General features: G+C 42.0%; 2 protein-coding genes across 5 annotated transcripts; one reads left to right on the plus strand and one right to left on the minus strand.

The window, feature by feature from the left end:
* Positions 1-330: 330 nt before the first annotated feature.
* On the minus strand, positions 331-5,400 carry hsf5 (heat shock transcription factor family member 5). Of its 4 annotated transcripts, none has more exons than XM_041895193.2 (7): positions 5,255-5,397; positions 4,442-4,933; positions 3,924-4,244; positions 3,703-3,800; positions 3,072-3,542; positions 1,438-1,580; positions 331-858 (listed from the first exon to the last, which is right to left on the minus strand). In XM_041895193.2, the coding sequence occupies exons 2-6, from the start codon at positions 4,923-4,925 to the stop codon at positions 1,470-1,472; spliced, it is 1,485 nt and encodes a 494-aa protein (XP_041751127.2). In that variant the 5' UTR covers positions 4,926-4,933; positions 5,255-5,397; the 3' UTR covers positions 331-858; positions 1,438-1,469. The 4 variants fall into 4 exon arrangements, with proteins under 4 accessions (XP_041751127.2, XP_041751125.2, XP_041751126.2 ...); XM_041895191.2 differs by having other exon boundaries at positions 332-858; positions 4,412-4,933; positions 5,255-5,396; XM_041895192.2 differs by lacking the exon at positions 331-858 and adding an exon at positions 876-1,077 and having other exon boundaries at positions 4,412-4,933; positions 5,255-5,398.
* Positions 5,401-17,505: 12,105 nt separating this feature from the next.
* On the plus strand, positions 17,506-19,335 carry supt4h1 (SPT4 homolog, DSIF elongation factor subunit). The gene is made up of 5 exons (XM_041895195.1): positions 17,506-17,709; positions 17,943-18,049; positions 18,162-18,217; positions 18,486-18,539; positions 18,930-19,335. The coding sequence occupies exons 1-5, from the start codon at positions 17,641-17,643 to the stop codon at positions 18,995-18,997; spliced, it is 354 nt and encodes a 117-aa protein (XP_041751129.1). The 5' UTR covers positions 17,506-17,640; the 3' UTR covers positions 18,998-19,335.
* Positions 19,336-19,933: the final 598 nt, after the last annotated feature.

Genomic DNA, 19,933 nt, shown 5'->3' on the forward strand with positions numbered 1-19,933 from the left:
AAGACGACACCGGGCGCCCTCCAGCTGACAACACTGGTAACAGCCTAGCGTCACTTTTTCATCTCGTTTAACAATTGATCAAAGATCCTGGAATGGACCCTTCTCTACCAGTAGACTGTAGCCCACCTTTGAGGCCCCCCATACAAACAACAACAAGATGCAAGAAATGAAATGCAAAGAACCTCTGAATTATATCACATTTTAATCATAATAATATTTTATCAATATAAACCAATTCTATCATGTCCAGAAGTCAGAAATTATGAAAAAATGACTAAAGGTTCAAACAGATTTATTTTTTTTGCTTTTCAAAATATGTACAAAGGTCCCTTTTTGGTGTCAAACTAAACCAAATGAGGAATAAACATTAAAAGGTACTTGTTATTTAAGTTAAAAATGACAAATAAGTCTTGGTATGCATTAATTAATTCCAAGATTAAGCATTCAGAATAAAACTGTTCTGAAACTAAACCAAATGAGGAATAAACATTAAAAGGTACTTGTTCTTTAAGTTAAAAATGACAAATAAGTCTTGGTATGCATTAATTAATTCCAGGATTAAGCATTCAGAATAAAACTGTTCTGTGATATGTCAATTTCAATTCTGTAGAAGTTATCATATAAATAAGAATAAATTAGAACAGGGCTGAACTATGTACAATGTCCAATATGTGTACTATCAGGAAAATTGATTTTTCTATCAGTGACATACAAGTAACATTGGTAAACGTATTTCAACAAGAAGCTGCAGAAAATTCAGACTTGAGCCTGAGTAGCAAAACCGAAAACTTGGGACATCCTGGTCTGACTATGGTAAACATTCTTGCGTGCATGCCACTTCAACCAACGAGTTCAGATCTAAAAGATGAAATGAACATTTTTACATTAATTTTGTCATGATACCCCTAATCTACTCCTCACTGTTGACATTATTCTTCACTGTGTATTAATAAAACGGAGTGGCTGAGGATCCGACTTCTCTGGACCCCTCTTCCCAACAGCTAAAGGTCCCGGCAGCTTCTGCGCATGTTCAGGATTCTCTACCTTACGCACAGGCTACTCTGGCGAATGGTGCAGCTAGTTTAATAAAGTTAGATCAAAGCTGAATCAATGTCTGCAAAATCACAACAATAGTATTCTACAACATAAAACAGAACCGAATATAATAGCGTAGTATGATTGTCAGTGAGAAATGTGAATGGAGGGTGAAACAAAAACGTGTGCATAGAGTAGGGGTAAAGAAACATATGCGCAGAACTTGATACATATCTTCATCTCCGGGGTATCGGGACGGGGCGGTTACCTACGGATCCGCAGCCTCTGCCTAGTTTTTTTATTTACCCAGGAAATTCCCATTGAGATATATAATCTCTTTTACAAGGGAGACCTGGCCAAGAAAGCAGCAGCAAGGATTGTGCAGAAGTGTAAGTGTCTTACCAGGAGATTTAGTTTGCTGTCTGGTGATCGTTCTACTGGCCGAGGCTGCAAACAGTTCCATCACGTAGAACACCGCAGACCTCTGCGTCCACCACCTGGATCTCCTTCACCTTGGTGATGTACTCTGATGCTTCCTCAGGGCACTGGGGATATCACAGCATGATTCATCTCCTATTATACAACAGAGTTCATCAGGACCACTGATGACCATCCATACCATACCTGTTTATTAAGTTGATTACTAAGTAATACGGACTGAGTATCTTTGCTTTCTCTTTACACTCACAATTCTAAAATCTTTAAACCCCAAATTCTACAACGTTGATGATCATGAGTTTAGGTATGCTGGTTTTGTAAATTGTATTTCCTCATTGTAAATCAGCCTATACTCTGCAGTTGTACGTTTACTGTATTTATATTGTATAATTCTGTATGTTGACTTTGTGTACATTTCTCTGTCTGTATTCTGTCTGTACATTTGTCTATTGCTGGCAGCACCTATTTAAACTCCAGTTACACTACCGGTCAAAGGTTTTAGAACACCTACTCATTCAAGGGTTTTTCTTTATTTTTTACTATTTATTACATTGTAGAATAATAGTGAAGACATCAAAACTATGAAATAACACATATGGAATCATGTAACAGACACATCTCAACATCAACTGTTCAAAGGAGTCTGTGTGAATCAGGCCTTCATGGTCAAATTGCTGCAAAGAAACCACTACTAAAGGGCACCAATAAGAAGAAGAGTCCTGCTTGGGCCAAGAAACACAAGCAATGGACATTAGACCGGTGGAAATGTGTCCTTTGGTCTGATGAGTCCAAATTTGAGATTTTGGGTTCCAACCGCTGTGTCTTTGTGAGACGTGGTGTGGGTAAACGGATGATCTCTGCATGTGTATTTCCCACCGTAAAGCATGGAGGAGGAGGTGTTATGGTGTGGGGGTGCTTTGCTGGTGACACTGTCTGTGATTTATTTAGAATTCAAGGCACACTTAACCAGCATGGCTACCACAGCATTCTGCAGCGATATGCCATCCCATCTGGTTTGGGACTATCATTTGATTTCAACAGGACAATGACCCAACACACCTCCAGGCTGTGTAAGGGCTATTTTACCAAGAAGGAGAGTGATGGAATGCTGCATCAGATGACCTGGCCTCCATAATCCCCCGACCTCAACCAAATTGAGATGGTTTGGGATGAGTTGGACCACAGAGTGAAGGAAAAGCGGCCAACAAATGCTCAGCATATGTGGGAACTCCTTCAAGACCGTTGGAAAAGCATTCTAGGTGAAGCTGGTTGAGAGAATGCCAAGAGTGTGCAAAGCTGTCATCAAGGCAAAGGGTGGCCATTTGAAGAATCTCAAATATAAAATATATTTTGATTTGTTTAACACTTTTTTTGTTACCACATGATTCCATATGTGTTATTTCATAGTTTTGATGTCTTCACTATTATTCTACAAGGTAGAAAATAGTAAAAATAAAGAAAAACCCTTGAATGAGTAGGTGTTCTAAAACTTTTGACCGGTAGTGTATGTGTAAATATACTTGGCGAATAAAAGTGATTCTGATTCTGATAGATATAGCCTCCCTGTCACAGGTTTTTACAAAGCTAAGCTAGCTTACCTTCTGATAGGCATCCACAGGCACAGGTTCGTACTCCCTCTTCACAGGCTGCTCAGCCACGGGACCACCGACAGTGATGGCTATTCCCTGAGGAGGAACGTTCCCCGGGACTGCTATAATGATGGGCCCGCGTGGAGTCACTGGGCTGGCATCCATCACTATGGGGCCAGGCAGAGAGCTGGAGTTAACAGAGGAGTCAAACTGGGAAGAGACAGTGACTGTGTGAGGGGAGCTGTGGATGGTGGTGGTGGACTGGGGCCCTGATGATGTAGAGGTGTACAGGACTGGCTGCTGGCGCTCTGGGGTCTCCACTTTGACCATGCGTATTTTGGGGGAACTGTGGTGCAGCTCGTCCACTAGCTGGAAGACTGTGTCCAGGTTGACATCACTCTTCTTGGTCTCCTGGGTTTCACTGCTCTCCCAGTCCTGGTTTTGGTTGCCAGGATACAGAAAGCCCACAGGACAGTTTGGCTGGAAATGGGATTAAAAATATACATTTTATAGCTTGAAATTTCAAGCATGAAATGTTGACTCATATGCTCCCCATATTTTCACCCATATGAATTCTATATCCCACTGGAAATATTCTCAGACATGCTGCTGTATGCGTAGTAGTTCGATTCCCACCTACCTGGTAATAGCTGTAATGGGAGAATGAGGGAGTTGTCTGGTGGGCACTACCGCAGTCCGAGTCCATTGAGCCAGGGGGGCAGCACTGGCACACTGATGCTGAAAAAAGCAAACACAATCAAGAAGTATGTTAATTAAACTTCTATGACAGTTTATGAGGAAATCACAGTGTTTCTGTGTTTAACTAATGGGTGCTTCCATGGCATGGTTTATTATAGTTACCAGGGGAATAGAATCCAGGTCGGTACTGAGCATGGTGAGGGATCAAGCTGTTTGCCAGGCTTTGTGAACCCTGCTGCATGTGCACAGTGGTCGGACTGGACTGCACAGTGCAGGAAGTGTCTGAAGGGAACCGGTGGATGACAGATATGGGGATTCCCTTGTCTGTGTAGAAGGTGGTGGGGGAGGGGGCATCCCCATGACCCATGATCCAGCCGCGGGGTGGGATAGGGGTCCGATCATAGTCCTTCATGGGCTGGCTTCTGCTTTGGTGGTACTGTTGGTAAGGAGATGGTCGTTTTACCTGACCAACAAACATGGAACCTGTGGAAACATTGAATGATAGCAATATCATGACTATCATGGCTGAGAAGTTATGGCACTCAAGTTAGAATAAGAATGTTATTTTAGTAATTGGCTATTAATTTACAGTTGCTTCTCCTTTCGTTTTAAAATACAAAGTACAGGTACGATTGACAATTTGAGTGTACCTCTTTTATCTACTTTAACTTTCTGCTCACCACCATCACAATTGGCCATGAGTCGGTGGAAACGATTTGCTGGGGGCCGGCAGTTCACTTCTAGGCCAGCTTCCATCTTCGCCTTGTTTTTGCTTGTCAGCCTCTTAAGATTCACCAGCAGTTCGGGATGATCTTGTTTGAAGTTTGGGTTGTGAAAGTGGTGTTTTATCCCGTCTGTCGGATATGAGCCATCATTCTTCTCCGAGCCCCCGGGGCCATGGACCACCTTCCTGAACCCATAAAGATTCAGCTGGCGGTTGAAGCTTGTAAAGTTGGTCGTTTTGAATATGTCGGTTTTGTCAAACGTTTGCTTCTGAGGTGACAGTAGCTCTGCTTCAAACAGCTGCTGGTCGATTATCAAACCCTCACCACAGGGATCCCAACGTATCGATCGATTTTTGGGGTTATTCACCAGACGCCACAATTTCGCTGGGAAATTGTTGGGATTGATGGGGATGGTGAGGCGTTCCTCTTCGAGCTCCATATTTTCGCCTGTTTGAGAAACAAAAAATAACAAAAATCAGAGTGACAACTTATCAAGTGCATATTAATATCTAATTAAAGCAGCTAGCTAAATAGTATATATTTTTAATTAAATTGGCAAGCTGCTAGCTAACAGCTAGCTTAGTACTGGTAGCTAACGTTAGCTAGCTCCTCGTTCGTTATCAAAGATAGCTAGCTAAAGCTGTTATCAAGTATTTTAGCAAGTCAACTATAACTTAAGTCTAAACTAAAATGTATATAGCTAATATTCAGATTATGTTTATTTTATGTACATGTATGTAATTCTAGCTAGTCTGTTTTCCACAATACCTTGATCAATCTCCCTCAGAACCGTTGAAAGTATTCCCGAACAGTTGGAGCTGTTTGAGTGCGTTCAAATTCCACAAAAAAACGTTCCAACATCCTCGCGACTGAATCAAAGACGAAGCTCGAGCTATGGACGTTCACGGCTTTGCGAGTTGAGAAAACGTCAGTTTACAACACATTCAGAATCAGAGTCACTGCATTTTTCGAGACACAAATACAGTTACGGTTAAATATATTGGCACCCCTTGCACTTTACACAGGTTAGCGTTTTTCATTTACATTACATTTACGTAATTTAGCAGACGCTCTTACCCAGAGCGACTTACAGTTAGTGAATACACATATATATATATATATATATATATTTTATACTGGCCCCCCGTGGGAATCGAACCCACAACCCTGGCGTTGCAAACGCCATGCTCTATCAACTGAGCTACATCCCTGCCGGCCATTCCCTCCCCTACCCTGGACGACGCTGGGCCAATTGTGCGCCGCCCATGAGTCTCCCGGTCGCGGCCGGCTGCGACAGAGCCTGGATTCGAACCAGGATCTCTAGTGGCACAGTTAGCACTGCGATGCAGTGCCTTAGACCACTGCGCCATTTTTCGTCATGAATCTTGTTCTGGAGGCAGCTCTGCAGAGTGGTCACTGATTTTATACCTTTCCCTAATAATAATAATCCACCCCAGAAATTAAAATAATAATCCACTCTCAGAAAAAATAAATAATAATAATAATATTTAAAAATAATAATAATAATAACAACAACAACAACAAAAAATCCACCTTCAGAAATAAAAATCATGAAACTCCTGTCAATTGGTAAAAGCCTATGTTCCCACTGGGGAGCCAGGCCCACCCAATCAGATTGAGCAACAACAACAACAAAACTGTCCCTAAACACAGTACTCACCCGAACTGAGTACCTGCGCCTCAAAAAAATTCGGATTGAGTTCCTGCACCTCCTGTAGAATATTAGCTCAAAAGTATTGAGGAGTGCCTGCACTTAAATATAAACGGTACCGGCACCCAAAATGAGTACCAGCACCTATTTCAGTCCAAGTCAAGCACTGGCCTAAACATGCATACACCAGAAGATATAATTCATAGCAGTAGGGCAGGGTATTTGCCTTGGCACCTTGACTTGACGTTTATTATCTCAATTATTTTCGCCACTCCAGTTTATTTATTTTTATTATCTGGAGAAAATAATTAAAAATGCATGCATTGGTTTCGAAATTGCATTGTTATTCACTGCAAGGTTGTAATTCCCACGGTATGTCAGTCCTGATTAGCCAATGGGCTTTCATGATTTTGCCGCAATATCAGCGCAAGGCAACCCACCTAGCTGTTTTGGATACCGGTGAAGGGATTCGTTTGCTGCTTGTTTATTCCGTTGTTATAGCTGACCAAGGGTGTGCAGAACAGCAACTTTTTTTGCAGAACCTGTGGGTGCATGTGTAACCGGTGTGAATTGGCTAGCTAGTTCGCGGTGCGCGCTAGTAGCGTTTCAATCGGTGACGTTACTCGCTCTGAGACCTTGAAGTAGTTGTTTACAGAGGAGAGGGACCGAAGCAACACTGTTTGTTGTGTTTGTTGGGGCTGCTGTGCTGTACTGTACTGTGCTGTACATTATAGCAGCAGCAACGGGCTTTGAGGATTATGGCTCTTGCAACAATTAAAAGGTATCAAATTAGGATCCATGCCAAAGTCAAAGAGGAACAAGAAAAGTAGGGGCAACGAGCATCAGACACGCTTCCAGACGCGGCTTTTGGGAGGGAAGCCTACCCGGCGGCGGTCAAGAAACGCAAAGGAAAAGTAGTAGTGGAAAATGATGGAGACACGTGGAACAAGGAGTCCGACATTCTGATGAAAATGTAATTCCAGGTTTAGGGTCGATGAAGAGATCGCTGGAAGTAGGTTATGTGTTTTCCAATTAAGCTAGCAGTAATGAGGGAGACGGGACGTCGAGGAGGATTGGCGTCAAGTACGAACAGAATGAGCCGTATTCCAATAGCTCTGGAGGTGAATTGGAAGTGAAGGAGGATGAAGTACCTGAGGGGGCAGGTGTGGTGAAGATCTCGGAGGGGGCAGTGGTCAAGATAAAGATGACTCTGGTCCAGTTGGAGTGACATTTTTGAAGAAAGTGGCGAGCGTGGTGAAACAGACGAGTCACTGTCTGTCTTTTTGAGTTTTGAATTTAGCTGACAAAGTCATGTTAAGATATATCAGTTATCCCGTAAGAGCTTTTGTTCCGAACCCACTACAGTGTTTCAGATGCGAAGCTTACGGTCATGTTGCAGCACTGTGTAGGAGAAAGATGCAGGAGGACATGGGACAAAGGAATGTGTAGTTTCGGTGAAAGAAGCGGTACAGTATGTGTTAACTGTAGGGGGTGCTGGGGATCAGAAGGGTCCGGTGCGAGAGAGGCAGGTTGAGGTTGCCAGGGTCAGAGTAGTACAGAAGGTGTCGTATGCTGAGGCAGTGAAGAGAGTAGTGGAAGATGGGTCAAAGAGGCTCCCAGTGAATAGTATACCTTTGCCAGTACAGAGTGATAGGCCTACGAATGAAATGTGCTACAGTAAGGTTGGCTTTTTAGCGTTCATTGCCATGGTTATCAATTGTACCGCAGAAATGGAACGTAAATCACAGAAGATAGGTGTTGTGGTGGCAGCTGCAGAGAAGTACTTGGGTTGACGACACTTTACTGTAGAGGAGTTATAGGGAGTGTTGAATGGTAGTGTCCTGTCCTCCTAGGCTGTTGGCCTGGTGTAGGCTCATAAAGGGTCAAAGTAGTGCAATGGGGTGGTGTTTTTTTTTTTATAACAGAAGTGTTAGTTGGCAGGGTAATTTTTCCCCTTTTCCCTTTTGTATCACAAAGTGTAATGGGTTTACACTCCAGTCCAGTTGGTGGCGGTAATCCACCTTTTGGCTGCCAACCGCCATTTAAAGAAAACACAGAAGAAGAAGAAGAAGAAGCAGAAGAAGAAGAAGAAGAAGAAGAAGAAAGGGCCTCACCTCTCCAGTTTCCACTAGTTACTACAGCCACAAAGTCAGAATTTGCTATATCTTAAAATTCATGAAAACTAAAATTAGCTATTTGGTCTTAATTTAAGGTTAGGGTTAGGCATAAGGTTAGCAGTGTGGTTAAGGGTAGGGTTAGGTTTAAATTCACATTTTAACAAGATAAACTGTAGAAATAGGCAGGGTTTATGACTTTGTGTTTGTGGTAACTAGTGATGACCCACATGTTTAGGGCTGTTGGTAGGCCTAACAGTCGTCTCAGTCATTTTACAATAATTTATGTTATTTTTTAAATCACATTTGGTTATTTGCCCTTTGTAGTTATGTAGCCTATATTGAAATGGAATTCTTCCACAAAAATCCATGGAGGAGCAATTTATACACATTCATTATAATTTTTTTATTTTTTTTTATTAGTATTATGATAATAAACAAAGATGTATAAATAATATTTCCAAGATCTCAGCCAGAATCGGCCCAGATCCACTGTGCTAGCTGGGGAAGGTCGAGTCATGCGATCGGCCCAGATCCACTGTGCTAGCTGGGGAAGGTCGAGTCATGCGATCGGCCCAGATCCACTGTGCTAGCTGGGGAAGGTCGAGTCATGCGATCGGCCCAGATCCACTGTGCTAGCTGGGGAAGGTCGAGTCATGCGATCGGCCCAGATCCACTGTGCTAGCTGGGGAAGGTCGAGTCATGCGATCGGCCCAGATCCACTGTGCTAGCTGGGGAAGGTCGAGTCATGCGTCCTCCGAAATGTGACCCGCCAAACCACGCTTTCTTAACACCCGCCAGCTTAACCCGGAAGTCAGCCGCACCAATATTTAGGAGAAAACAACTGTTCAACTGACAACCGAAGTCAGCCTGCAGGCGCCCGGCCCGCCACAAGGAGATGAGCCAAGTAAAGCCTCCCGGCCAAACCCTCCCCTAACCCGGACAATTGTGCGCCAGCCTATGGGACTCCCGGACACTGACTTTTGTGACACAGTCTGAGATGCAATCAATCAAAGCACTTTCTGCCTATTGGCACACGCTGTTTTACTTTTGCCCAATCATACTTTTTTTTTTACTATTCAGCTAACCATCCTAAAATCTCATAAGAAATTAGGTGGTGTTTTTTGTATAACAGTAATGTTATACTAAGCTATTATATGTTTATTTTATGTAGAATAGTAATTCATCATTATGTGATCTTCCAAGACATCGATTCATCTTTGATCTAACTTTACAATGAGTACCATTGTGAGAAGTGGCAGCACTACAAACCTGGATAATGTTTTATTGAAGCACACCTAGCCTACTCTTGTCTGGCGCAAAGTTTGGTGATGCATAAACGATGCAGAAAAGAGAGACCACATGTGTGACTATTTTATGTAAATCTTGGAATACTTGACCAAGGAAACATTTCTGGTTGTAGCGGTTAAGAGCGTTGGGCCAGTAACCGAAAGGTCGCTGGTTCGAATGACGAAGCCGACTATGTTAAAAATCTGTCGATGTGCCCTTGAGCAGGGCACTTACCCAAATTACTCCAGTAAATTGCTCTGGGTAAGAGTGTCTGCTAAATTACTATAATGTAAAGCAGTTAGGAAGGGAGAATTTTAAAACGGGATTGAGTGAAGTACTCTATCAGTAAATATGTTGAATGAGCAACTAATGAGCACGGAAATCCTCAGAAGTTAGGCGGAATTACCTTCTTTTTTTTTGCGCTGCACAGAATATCAGATTTCAACAATGATTGGAGACGTGTTGAACATCAACAGTAGGCTACCACATCCTTATGATATACAGTTGAAGTCGGAAGTTTACATACACCTTAGCCAAATACATTTAAACTCAGTTTTTCACAATTCCTGACATTTAATCCTAGTAAAAAATTCCCTGTCTTAGGTCATTTAAGATCACCACTTTATTTTAAGAATGTGAAATGTCAGAATAATAGTAGAGAGAATGATTTATTTCAGCTTTTATTTCTTTCATCACATTCCCAGTGGGTCAGAAGTTTACATACACTCAATAAGTATTTGGTACCATTGCCTTTAAATTGTTTAACTTGGGTCAAACATTTTGGGTAGCCTTACACAAGCTTCCCACAATAAGTTGGGTGAATTTTGGCCCATTCCTCCTGACAGAGCTGGTGTAACTGAGTCAGGTTTGTAGGCCTCCTTGCTCGCACACGATTTTTCAGTTCTGCCCACACATTTTCTGTAGGATTGAGGTCAGGGCTTTGTGATGGCCACTCCAATACCTTGACTTTGTTGTCCTTAAGCCATTTTACCACAACTTTGGAAGTATGCTTGGGGTCCATTTGGAAGAGCCATTTGCGACCAAGCTTTAACTTCCTGACTAATGTCTTGAGATGTTGCTTCAATATATCCACATAATTTTCCTTCCTCATGATGCCATCTATTTTGTGAAGTGCACCAGTCCCTCCTGCAGCAAAGCACCCCCACAGCATGATGCTGCCACCCCCGTGCTTCACGGTTGGGATGGTGTTCTTCGGCTTGCAAGCGACCCCCGTTTTCCTCCAAACATAACAATGGTCATTATGGCCAAACAGTTCTATTTTTGTTTCATCAGACCAGAGGACATTTCTCCAAAAAGTACAATATTTGTCCCCATGTGCTGTTGCAAACCGTAGTCTGGCTTTTTTATGGCGGTTTTTGAGCAGTGGCTTCTTCCTTGCTGAGTGGCCTTTCAAGTTATGTCGATATAGGACTCGTTTTACTGTAGATATGGATAATTTTGTACCTGTTTCCTCCAGCATCTTCACAAGGTCCTTTGCTGTTGTTCTGGGATTGATTTGCACTTTTCGCACCAAAGTACGTTCATCTCTAGGAGACAGAACGCGTCTCCTTCTTGAGCGTTATGATGGCTGCGTGGTCCCATGGTGTTTATACTTGCGTACTATTGTTTGTACAGATGAACGTGGTACCTTCAGGCGTTTGGAAATTGCTCCCAAGGATGAACCAGATTTGTGGAGGTCTACAATTTCTTTTCTGAGGTCTTGGCTGATTTCTTTTGATTTTCCCATGATGTCAAGCAAAGAGACACTGAGTTTGAAGGTAGGCCTTGAAATACATGCACAGGTACACCTCCAATTGACACAAATGATGTTAATTAGCCTATCAGAAGCTTCTAAAGCAATGACATCATTTTCTGGAATTTTCCAAGCTGTTTAAAGGCACCGTCGACTTAGTGTATGTAAACTTCTGACTCACTGGAATTGTGATACAGTGAATTATAAGTGAAATAATCTGTCTGTAAACAATTGTTGGAAAAATTACTTGTGTCATGCACAAAGTAGATGTCCTAAACGACTTGCCCAAACTATAGTTTGTTAACAAGAAATGTGTGGAGTGGTTGAAAAACAAGTTTTAATGACTCCAACCTAAGTGTATGTAAACTTCCGACTTCAACTGTATATAGGCTATTCATAAGCGCAACGTGACTGCAAGAGACAGGTTGGAATGTCTGACTGAAATACGGGACAAATCAACCTTTTTTTCTAAATTGGTGGTGTTTGAATTTGTTGATAAAATGCGGGACATAATTGTCTGGTTGCAGGATGCAGGACAAAGGGCCAAAAATGTGGGACTGTCCCGCACAACCCGGGACATGTGGTCACCCTATTTCAACGTGTATAATTGGGTAATATTTAGTTGAGAAGTTGATCAATGAGATCACAACCTTTATTCACCCACTCAAAAAGACAGCCAAAGGTTAGTTGTCACCCAAATGTCTATCACTGCGCTTTCAACCATTTCAAAGCACAGCAAAGTTCAAATGGGAATACAATTTCAGATATTTTGTTTATTTATACAACAGTCATGTGCTTCATTTTATAGCAGAACCAAATGACTTGGATTGCAGTTGAGATTACGTTAAAAGTAGGCCTACAATTATGGTGCAAGTGAGAGATTCTGCACAGATTATTACAGCAATTGTGAAGATCTCCACAGACCTGCGACGACCAGCGCATGCTATCTTGAACATGCACGCTTTACATAAGAATATATTATAGTTACAGTAACCTCAAAATGTGGCCATGGGTGTATAATAACTATTTAAAAAAATAAAAATAAAAAAGAAATCATTAACAAAAAAAAATATATATATAAATATAAAACAAATGAAAATGTTAAATATACTCCAGGAACTGAGTTCCTGGAGTGCCCTGTAAGGGTGAAGGAAATTGAGGTGGCAAAAGTTAGTGGTCAATCGAATCTCCTATGCGGAGGCGATTTAAAATAATTGAGAAAACAAGTGATTCTAGTGAAGATATGGTAGTGGATACACCACAGCCTGTAGTAAATGTTTGCTGCCAGACAAAATATACCCTGTGTGTTAAAAATGTGGATTTTGTTGCGTTCATTGCCACAGCTATAAACTGTACAGCACAAGTCTCAAAGAAGTCGAAGAAACTAGACATTATTGTGGCTGCAGCAGAAAAGTTTTGGGACTCAAGGATTTTACATCGGAAGACTTGCAAGGGGTACTGGCGCCGGAAGACCCGCCCTCCCAGGTTCCCCTTGAGCCTGTGTAGGGATCAGATCTGTTTTATTTATTTTTAACAGGAAAATTGTTTGATTTTTTTTTGGTAGTTCAGTTTTTTGGGGGAATCCTGTTTCCATCCCGCAGGATGGACATTAAAATATGTGATAGCCAATATACCATAGAAGAAGAAGGAAATGGATTGTGTATGTGTGCCATTCAGAAGGTGAATGGGCAAGACAACATATTTAAATGCATTTGAATGGGGTATGGTAGTAGGTGCCACGGTGCACTGGTTTGTGTCAAGAACTGCTGGGTTTTTCATACTCAACAGTTTCCCTTCTGTATCAAGAATGGTCTATCTCCCGATTGGCGCAGTGGTCTGCATCGCAGTGCTAGCTGTGCCACTAGAGATCCTGGTTCGAATCCAGGCTCTGTCGTAGCTGGCCGTGACCGGGAGACCCATGGGGCGGCGCACAATTGGCCCAGCGTCATCCAGGGTAGGGGAGGGAATGGCCGGCAGGGATGTAGCTCAGTTGGTAGAGCATGGCGTTTGCAACGCCAGGGTTGTGCATTCACTAACTGTAAGTCGCTCTGGATAAGAGCGTCTGCTAAATTACTAAAATGTAAATGTAAAATGTCTTCCACCCAAAGGACATCCAGCCAACTGTGGGAAGCATTGGCGTCAACATGGGCCAGCATCTCTGTGGAACTACACTGCTCAAAAAAATTATGGGAACACTTAAACAACACAATGTAACTCCAAGTCAATCACACTTCTGTGAAATCAAACTGTCCACTTAGGAAGCAACACTGATTGACAATAAATGTCACATGCTGTTGTGCAAATGGAATAGACAACAGGTGGAAATTGTAGGCAATTAGCAAGACACCCCCAATAAAGAAGTGGTTCTGCAGGTGGTGACCACAGACCACTTCTCAGTTCCTATGCTTCCTGGCTGATGTTTTGGTCACTTTTGAATGCTGGCGGTGCTTTCACTCTTGTGCAGGGGTGTCAAACGTCCGGCCCGCGGGCCGGATCAGGCCCGCAAACAGGTTTAATCCGGCCCGCGAGATGATTAAAAAAAATAAAATAAAAAATAATAATTTTGTCAAGTATAAAAATGCACTGCAATTTTTCAATAAAATAAACTGCTGTTCCAATTGCGTCCACTGGATGGCGTAATAGCAATTGTGTTAAGCAAGCAAACTGTTTATACCGGGGCAGAGCAAGTAGGTCAAGCACGTGCAGCCAATGAGCTACTTTGTTTTGCCCGCGATATTTATTACGGCTTCTACTTTTAACATTATGTGCTTTGGCACCCTCATTGCCCCAATATGTCTCTGTCAAAAAAGAGAAAAGTGGACGCAGAGTGCAGAGTGTTCCAAGAAAAATTGTCATCCTTCTATTTATTCCCAGAATTGAATGGGAAAGCTGTATGTTTGGTGTGTTCAGAGCATGTTGCAGTGCTGAAAGAATATAACCTTTGTCGCCACTATGTGAGTCTTCATGCCGACAAATATGACAACTTTCAAGGACAGCGGAGATGAGAGAAGGTGAATGAACTGTTGGCGGGTCTGAAGAAACAGCAGTCTGTGTTTACTCACAGCCGAGACATCAGTGACGCTGCAGTGAAAGCTAGCTACCTCATTGCTAATGAAATCGCAGTGGCTTCAAAACCATTTAGTGAGGGTGAATTTGTAAAAACATGCATGATGAAGGCAGCAGAGATTGTGTGCCCTGAAAAGCACCAGGCTTTTGCAAATATCAGCCTGACAAGAAACACAGTTGCAGACAGGATTTCCGATCTTTCAGTGGATTTGGACAGCCAGTTGAAGCAAAAAGTAAAGTCATTTATTGCGTTTTCGGTTGCAATTTATGAAAGCACAGACATTACAGATGTTGCACAACTGGCCATTTTCATCCGCGGAGTTGATGACACATTGACCGTCACCGAGGAGTTCGTGGAGTTGGTGCCGATGACAGATACAACGACAGCAGCTGATATTTTTACCGCACTCGTCGGCGCGCTGGACAGGGTCGGAGTGGACTGGTCCCGCGCTGTCAGCTTGGCTACAGATGGTGCGCCCTCAATGATCGGGAAAAAAGCAGGCGTTGTGACAAAGTTCAGAGAGAAAGTGCAATCTGCAAATGGAGGACGTGATTTTTTGACTTTTCACTGTATTTTGCACCAGGAGGCTTTGTGTTGCAAGTCATTAAAGATGGATAACGTCATGAAGGTGGTCATCCAAACTGTTAATTTCATCCGATCCAGAAGCCTGAATCACCGTCAGTTTGACAGCCTTCTCAGAGAGAAAGACCACATCTATGGCCTGCCATACCACACTGTGGTAAGATGGTTAAGCCGAGGTGCTGTGCTGAGGCGTTTCTTTGATTTACGAGAAGAAATTGAACAGTTCATGGAAGAAAAGGGCAAACCAGTGTTAGAATTTCATTCCGCAGAATGGATGCAGGACGTTGCATTTATGGTGGATGTTACAGAGCACCTGAATAACTTGAACAAACAGCTGCAAGGGCGCAACAAAGTTGTCACGCAGTATTATGACAGCATACGTTCTTTCAAGTTGAAGCTGTCATTGTGGGAGACGCAACTTGCCGGTGGTGATGCAGCTCACTTCCCTGTCTGAAAAATGTGTGCGCGACCCAACATGTGGCAGACATGAAGCCGTTCAAAGATAAAATAACGGGACTGTTACGGGAGTTTGAGCAACGCTTTGAGATTTATGTTTAAATGTTTTTATGTTGATGTGCTATTGTTTTTAATTGATTTTATTTTATTTGTATATTTAACCTATTCTTGACTCTGTGGTTCTTGCACTTGTTTGGGGAACAGGATTTCATTATTTTTATCTACATTTCTGCCTGAGAAATGACACCCTGATATAGTTCTGTGATCTGTGATATACTTCTGTGAATCACTGAGGCATTGTGTGTTTGTGTGTTCTTTGTCCTCAGAACTTTCAAATAACTTGAGGTGTTTTATGATTAATAGTGATGTTGTGCTTTTGGACACTGTCCTCAGGCTCCAGCTTTATGTTTATATGTTTTTATTTTGATGTGCTATTGTTTTTAATTGATTTTATTTTATTTGTATATTTAACCTATTCTTGACTCTGTGGTTCTTGCACTTGTTTGGGGAACAGGATTTCATTATTTTTATCTACATTTCTGCCTGAGAAATGACACCCTGATATAGTTCTGTGATCTGTGAAACACTTCTGTTAATCACTGAGGCATTGTGTGTTTGTGTGTTCTTTGTCCTCAGAACTTTCAAATAACTTGAGGTGTTTTATGATTAATAGTGATGTTGTGCTTTTGGACACTGTCCTCAGGCTCCAGCTTTATGTTTATATGTTTTTATGTTGATGTGCTATTGTTTTTAATTGATTTTATTTTATTTGTATATTTAACCTATTCTTGACTCTGTGGTTCTTGCACTTGTTTGGGGAACAGGATTTCATTATTTTTATCTACATTTCTGCCTGAGAAATGACACCCTGATATAGTTCTGTGATCTGTGAAACAGTTCTGTTAATCACTGAGGCATTGTGTGTTTGTGTGTTCTTTTTCTTTAGAATTTTCAAATAAACTTGACGTGTTTTATGATTAATAGTGATGTTGTGCTTGTACTATTTTGGACACACTGTCCTCAGGCTCCAGCTTTATGTTGTATGTTGATCGTATTAAAACAAAGAAAACAATCTGAAGTTGTTGTTTTTAAGTTATATATACCATGATTTTTCCGGTCCGGCCCACTTGGGAATAGATTTTCCTCCATGTGGCCCCTGAGCTAAAATGAGTTTGACACCCCTGCTCTAGTGGTAGCATGAGACGGAGTCTACAACCCACACAAGTGGCTCAGGTAGTGCAGCTCATCCAGGATGGCACATCAATGCGAGCTTTGGCAAGAAGGTTTGCTGTGTCTGTCAGCGTAGTGTCCAGAGCATGGAGGCGCTACCAGGAGACAGGCCAGTACATCAGGAGACATGGAGGAGGCCGTAGGAGGGCAACAACCCAGCAGCAGGACCGCTACCTCCGCCTTTGTGCAAGGAGGAGCAGGAGGAGCACTGCCAGAGCCCTGCAAAATGACCTCCAGCAGACCACAAATGTGCATGTGTCTGCTCAAACGGTCAGAAACAGACTCCATGAGGGTGGTATGAGGGCCCGACGTCCACAGGTGGGGGTTGTGCTTACAGCCCAACACCGTGCAGGACGTTTGGCATTTGCCAGAGAACACCAAGATTGGCAAATTCGTCAAATTCGCCACTGCCGATAAATATGATTTCCATTGATAATTTTTGTGTGATTTTGTTGTCAGCACATTCAACTATGTAAAGAAAAAAGTATTTAATAAGATTATTTCATTCATTCAGATCTAGGATGTGTTGTTTAAGTGTTCCCTTTATTTTTTTGAGCAGTGTATTTCGACACCTTGTAGAGTCCATGCCCCGACGAAATGAGGCTGTTCTGTGGGCAAAGGGGGGGATGTAACTCAATATTAGGAAGGTGTTCCTAATGTTTGGTATACTCGGTATACTTACTTACTTTCTGATGTTTTTCGTATGTTTATTTCTCGTGTGTTTTTGTTCTACCTTGTTATTTTTTTGTATGACATTGTTATTGATTACTGCATTGTTGGGTTTAGAGCTAGCAAGAAAGGCATTTCACAGTGTACGTAACATTATAACTCGAAACTAAGGATTCAAAAAAAACGTCACCCGTCACCCGGAAGTACTTAGTTAAACTTGCCTGTTTAACAGTGGTGGAAATCAAAACAACGCCCTTTGAAACGCTTTTATTTTATTGATTTTACAGATATATTTCTCAAATATCAGCTGCTATTTTCTCGATGGCTTTGGAGACTTGTCCTAAGGACCTCCGCCATTTGCGGGCATGCCTTCTGTGCTCTCTCGTGAAGGTAAATGCTAGCTAGCTAGCTAACGTTAGCAATGGCATACATTCGTAGACGCTAGCTTACCTGAGGGGTTTTCCTAGCTACTTACAATTTATCGAACGAAACGTTTTAAAAAGCTTGCTAATATCTATTAAACGCAAAGTTTGCTGAAATGTTTGTGTAACGTGCTAACATGACTAGCTAACCAGTTAGCCATGTGTATTCATTGAATCCATATTTCTCCTGTCCCTACAAAGACTATTGACCAGTTTGAATATGATGGCTGTGACAACTGTGAGTCGTACCTTCAGATGAAGGGGAATCGAGAGATGGTCTATGAGTGTACAAGTTCCTCGTTTGATGGGTAAGTTCTCTACTTGTAATTGATTACTTTTCAGAGATGGGAGATTGATTTAGTGCCCGTTCTAGACAGCGAGTGTGCGCTAATTGCTAAAGCATTCGGTCTCTGTTTACAGGGTCATAGCCCAGATGAGCCCTGAGGACAGCTGGGTGGCCAAGTGGCAAAGAATCAGTAAGTTTATCCTGTTGGTCAGACGTTCTTTCAAACGTCTCCTTGAAGTTTCATTTAATTCTGTTGTAATACATAATAAATATATGCCATTTAGCAGACACTTTTATCCAAAGTGACTTAGTCATGCGTTCATACATTTTACATATGGGTTGCCGCGGGAATCAAACCCACAATCCTTGCGTTGCAATGGACATGCTCTACCCACTGACCTATACAGGACCGCCTATAATATTCTAGTGCTGTTTTGTATTTCACTTTTCCTGTTCAGGTAACTTCAAGCCTGGTGTCTATGCTGTGACAGTGACAGGGAGGTTACCTCCAGGTAATTACATTTACATTTTAGTCATTTAGCAGACGCTCTTATACTATCCAGAGCGACTTACAGTTAGTGAGTGCATACATAAAAAAATAAAAAATAATTCATACTGGTCCCCCGTGGGAAACAAACCCACAACCCTGGCGTTGCAAACGCCATGCTCTACCAACTGAGCTACACGGGACTTGTCGTGTTCAAAGTCAGTTAGTGTATATTCTCAACCATCTACACTATAGGATCCATTGAGAAAATGTTGGCAAATGTGGTCAAAATGGTGTTATGTGGTCAAAATCAGGAAACAAACAGCAGAATCCTCTTGGGTTCTCAGGCTGCTGTCATTGAATCCCATCCACTGTGTGAACTTCTCTCAGCGTTGTTCTTCTTTCTTACCTGCAGGGGTGGTGAGAGAGCTGAAGAGCAGAGGAGTGATCTACAAATCCAGAGATACAGCTGTGAAGACATAAGCCTGATCATTACCTCTCTATGGGGACAGACAGTCATCGTCAGCACAGCCTCATAATGCAACAACGTATCCATAAACACAGTCTGTGGAGACAGTCGTTAATGGGTCTTCTGTTTGCCAAACACAAGTGCAAAGTCTGTGATTTTCATTATGTGTAACGTCTCATAGAACTGTCTTGTTTTATTTGGGTAATGTGTCGATTTGTTTTCAATGGGATGGGTTCACTCTGCTAGAATAGACGTTCTCATATTCTGTTATAATTTTTTTTCAATAATTGTATTTACAAACCCGGAGTGTATTTATCATAAACTCTCTAAAGTTCTTTTTATAAAAATGTAATCTCTGGCATTGGTCTTCAATTAATCCACTTGACATCATTACACCCCACAGTAGCAGCCTCAAACAGTATACAATACAATCAATCACAAGATGGGTCTGAGTAACTGCAGGTTCTGAAATGAATCTTTCCAATAATGTATGAGGCCATCAGGTGGCAACCACGAGCTACACTAAACTGATCTCTTCTCTACAAAGGTCAGGCACTAAATGACTACGGCCTTGATTCAATCCGATCGTGCTTTACCGTCGAGATAATTTTTGATTGAGCATGCTGTGAACGCGGTCTCGGCGAACCCGAGAAACGTTGCCTTTTAAAAGGTGCATTGTCGGTAAAGCGCAATCGGATTGAATGCCGGCTTTAACGGTAAATCCCTCAATTGAAAGTTAGTACTATTCATTTAGGTCAATGTTTTTCTATCTCTAACAAAGCTGACTGCAAATACACTTAGTTGACTGTGCCTTTAAACAGCTTGGAAAATTCCAGAAAATGATGTCATGGCTTTAGAAGCTTCTGATAGGCTAATTGACATCATTTGAGTCAATTGGAGGTGTACCTGTGGATGTATTTCCAGGCCTACCTTCAAACCCAGTGCCTCTT

The sequence above is a fragment of the Coregonus clupeaformis genome, chromosome 13 (assembly GCF_020615455.1).
Source record: "Coregonus clupeaformis isolate EN_2021a chromosome 13, ASM2061545v1, whole genome shotgun sequence".
NCBI classification, from domain to species: Eukaryota; Metazoa; Chordata; class Actinopteri; order Salmoniformes; family Salmonidae; genus Coregonus; species Coregonus clupeaformis.

Coding starts and splice junctions, on each gene's coding strand:
- supt4h1 (XM_041895195.1), top strand. CDS start 17,641: ATGGCTTTGGAGACTTGTCCTAAGGACCTCCGCCATTTGCGGGCATGC. Junction 17,710..17,942: donor TTCTGTGCTCTCTCGTGAAG/GTAAATGCTAGC, acceptor GTCCCTACAAAG/ACTATTGACCAGTTTGAATA. Junction 18,540..18,929: donor GACAGGGAGGTTACCTCCAG/GTAATTACATTT, acceptor TCTTACCTGCAG/GGGTGGTGAGAGAGCTGAAG.
- hsf5 (XM_041895191.2), bottom strand. CDS start 4,925: ATGGAGCTCGAAGAGGAACGCCTCACCATCCCCATCAATCCCAACAAT. Junction 3,543..3,702: donor CCCATTACAGCTATTACCAG/GTAGGTGGGAAT, acceptor TCCCATTTCCAG/CCAAACTGTCCTGTGGGCTT. Junction 1,581..3,071: donor CTGTGGATGCCTATCAGAAG/GTAAGCTAGCTT, acceptor TGATATCCCCAG/TGCCCTGAGGAAGCATCAGA.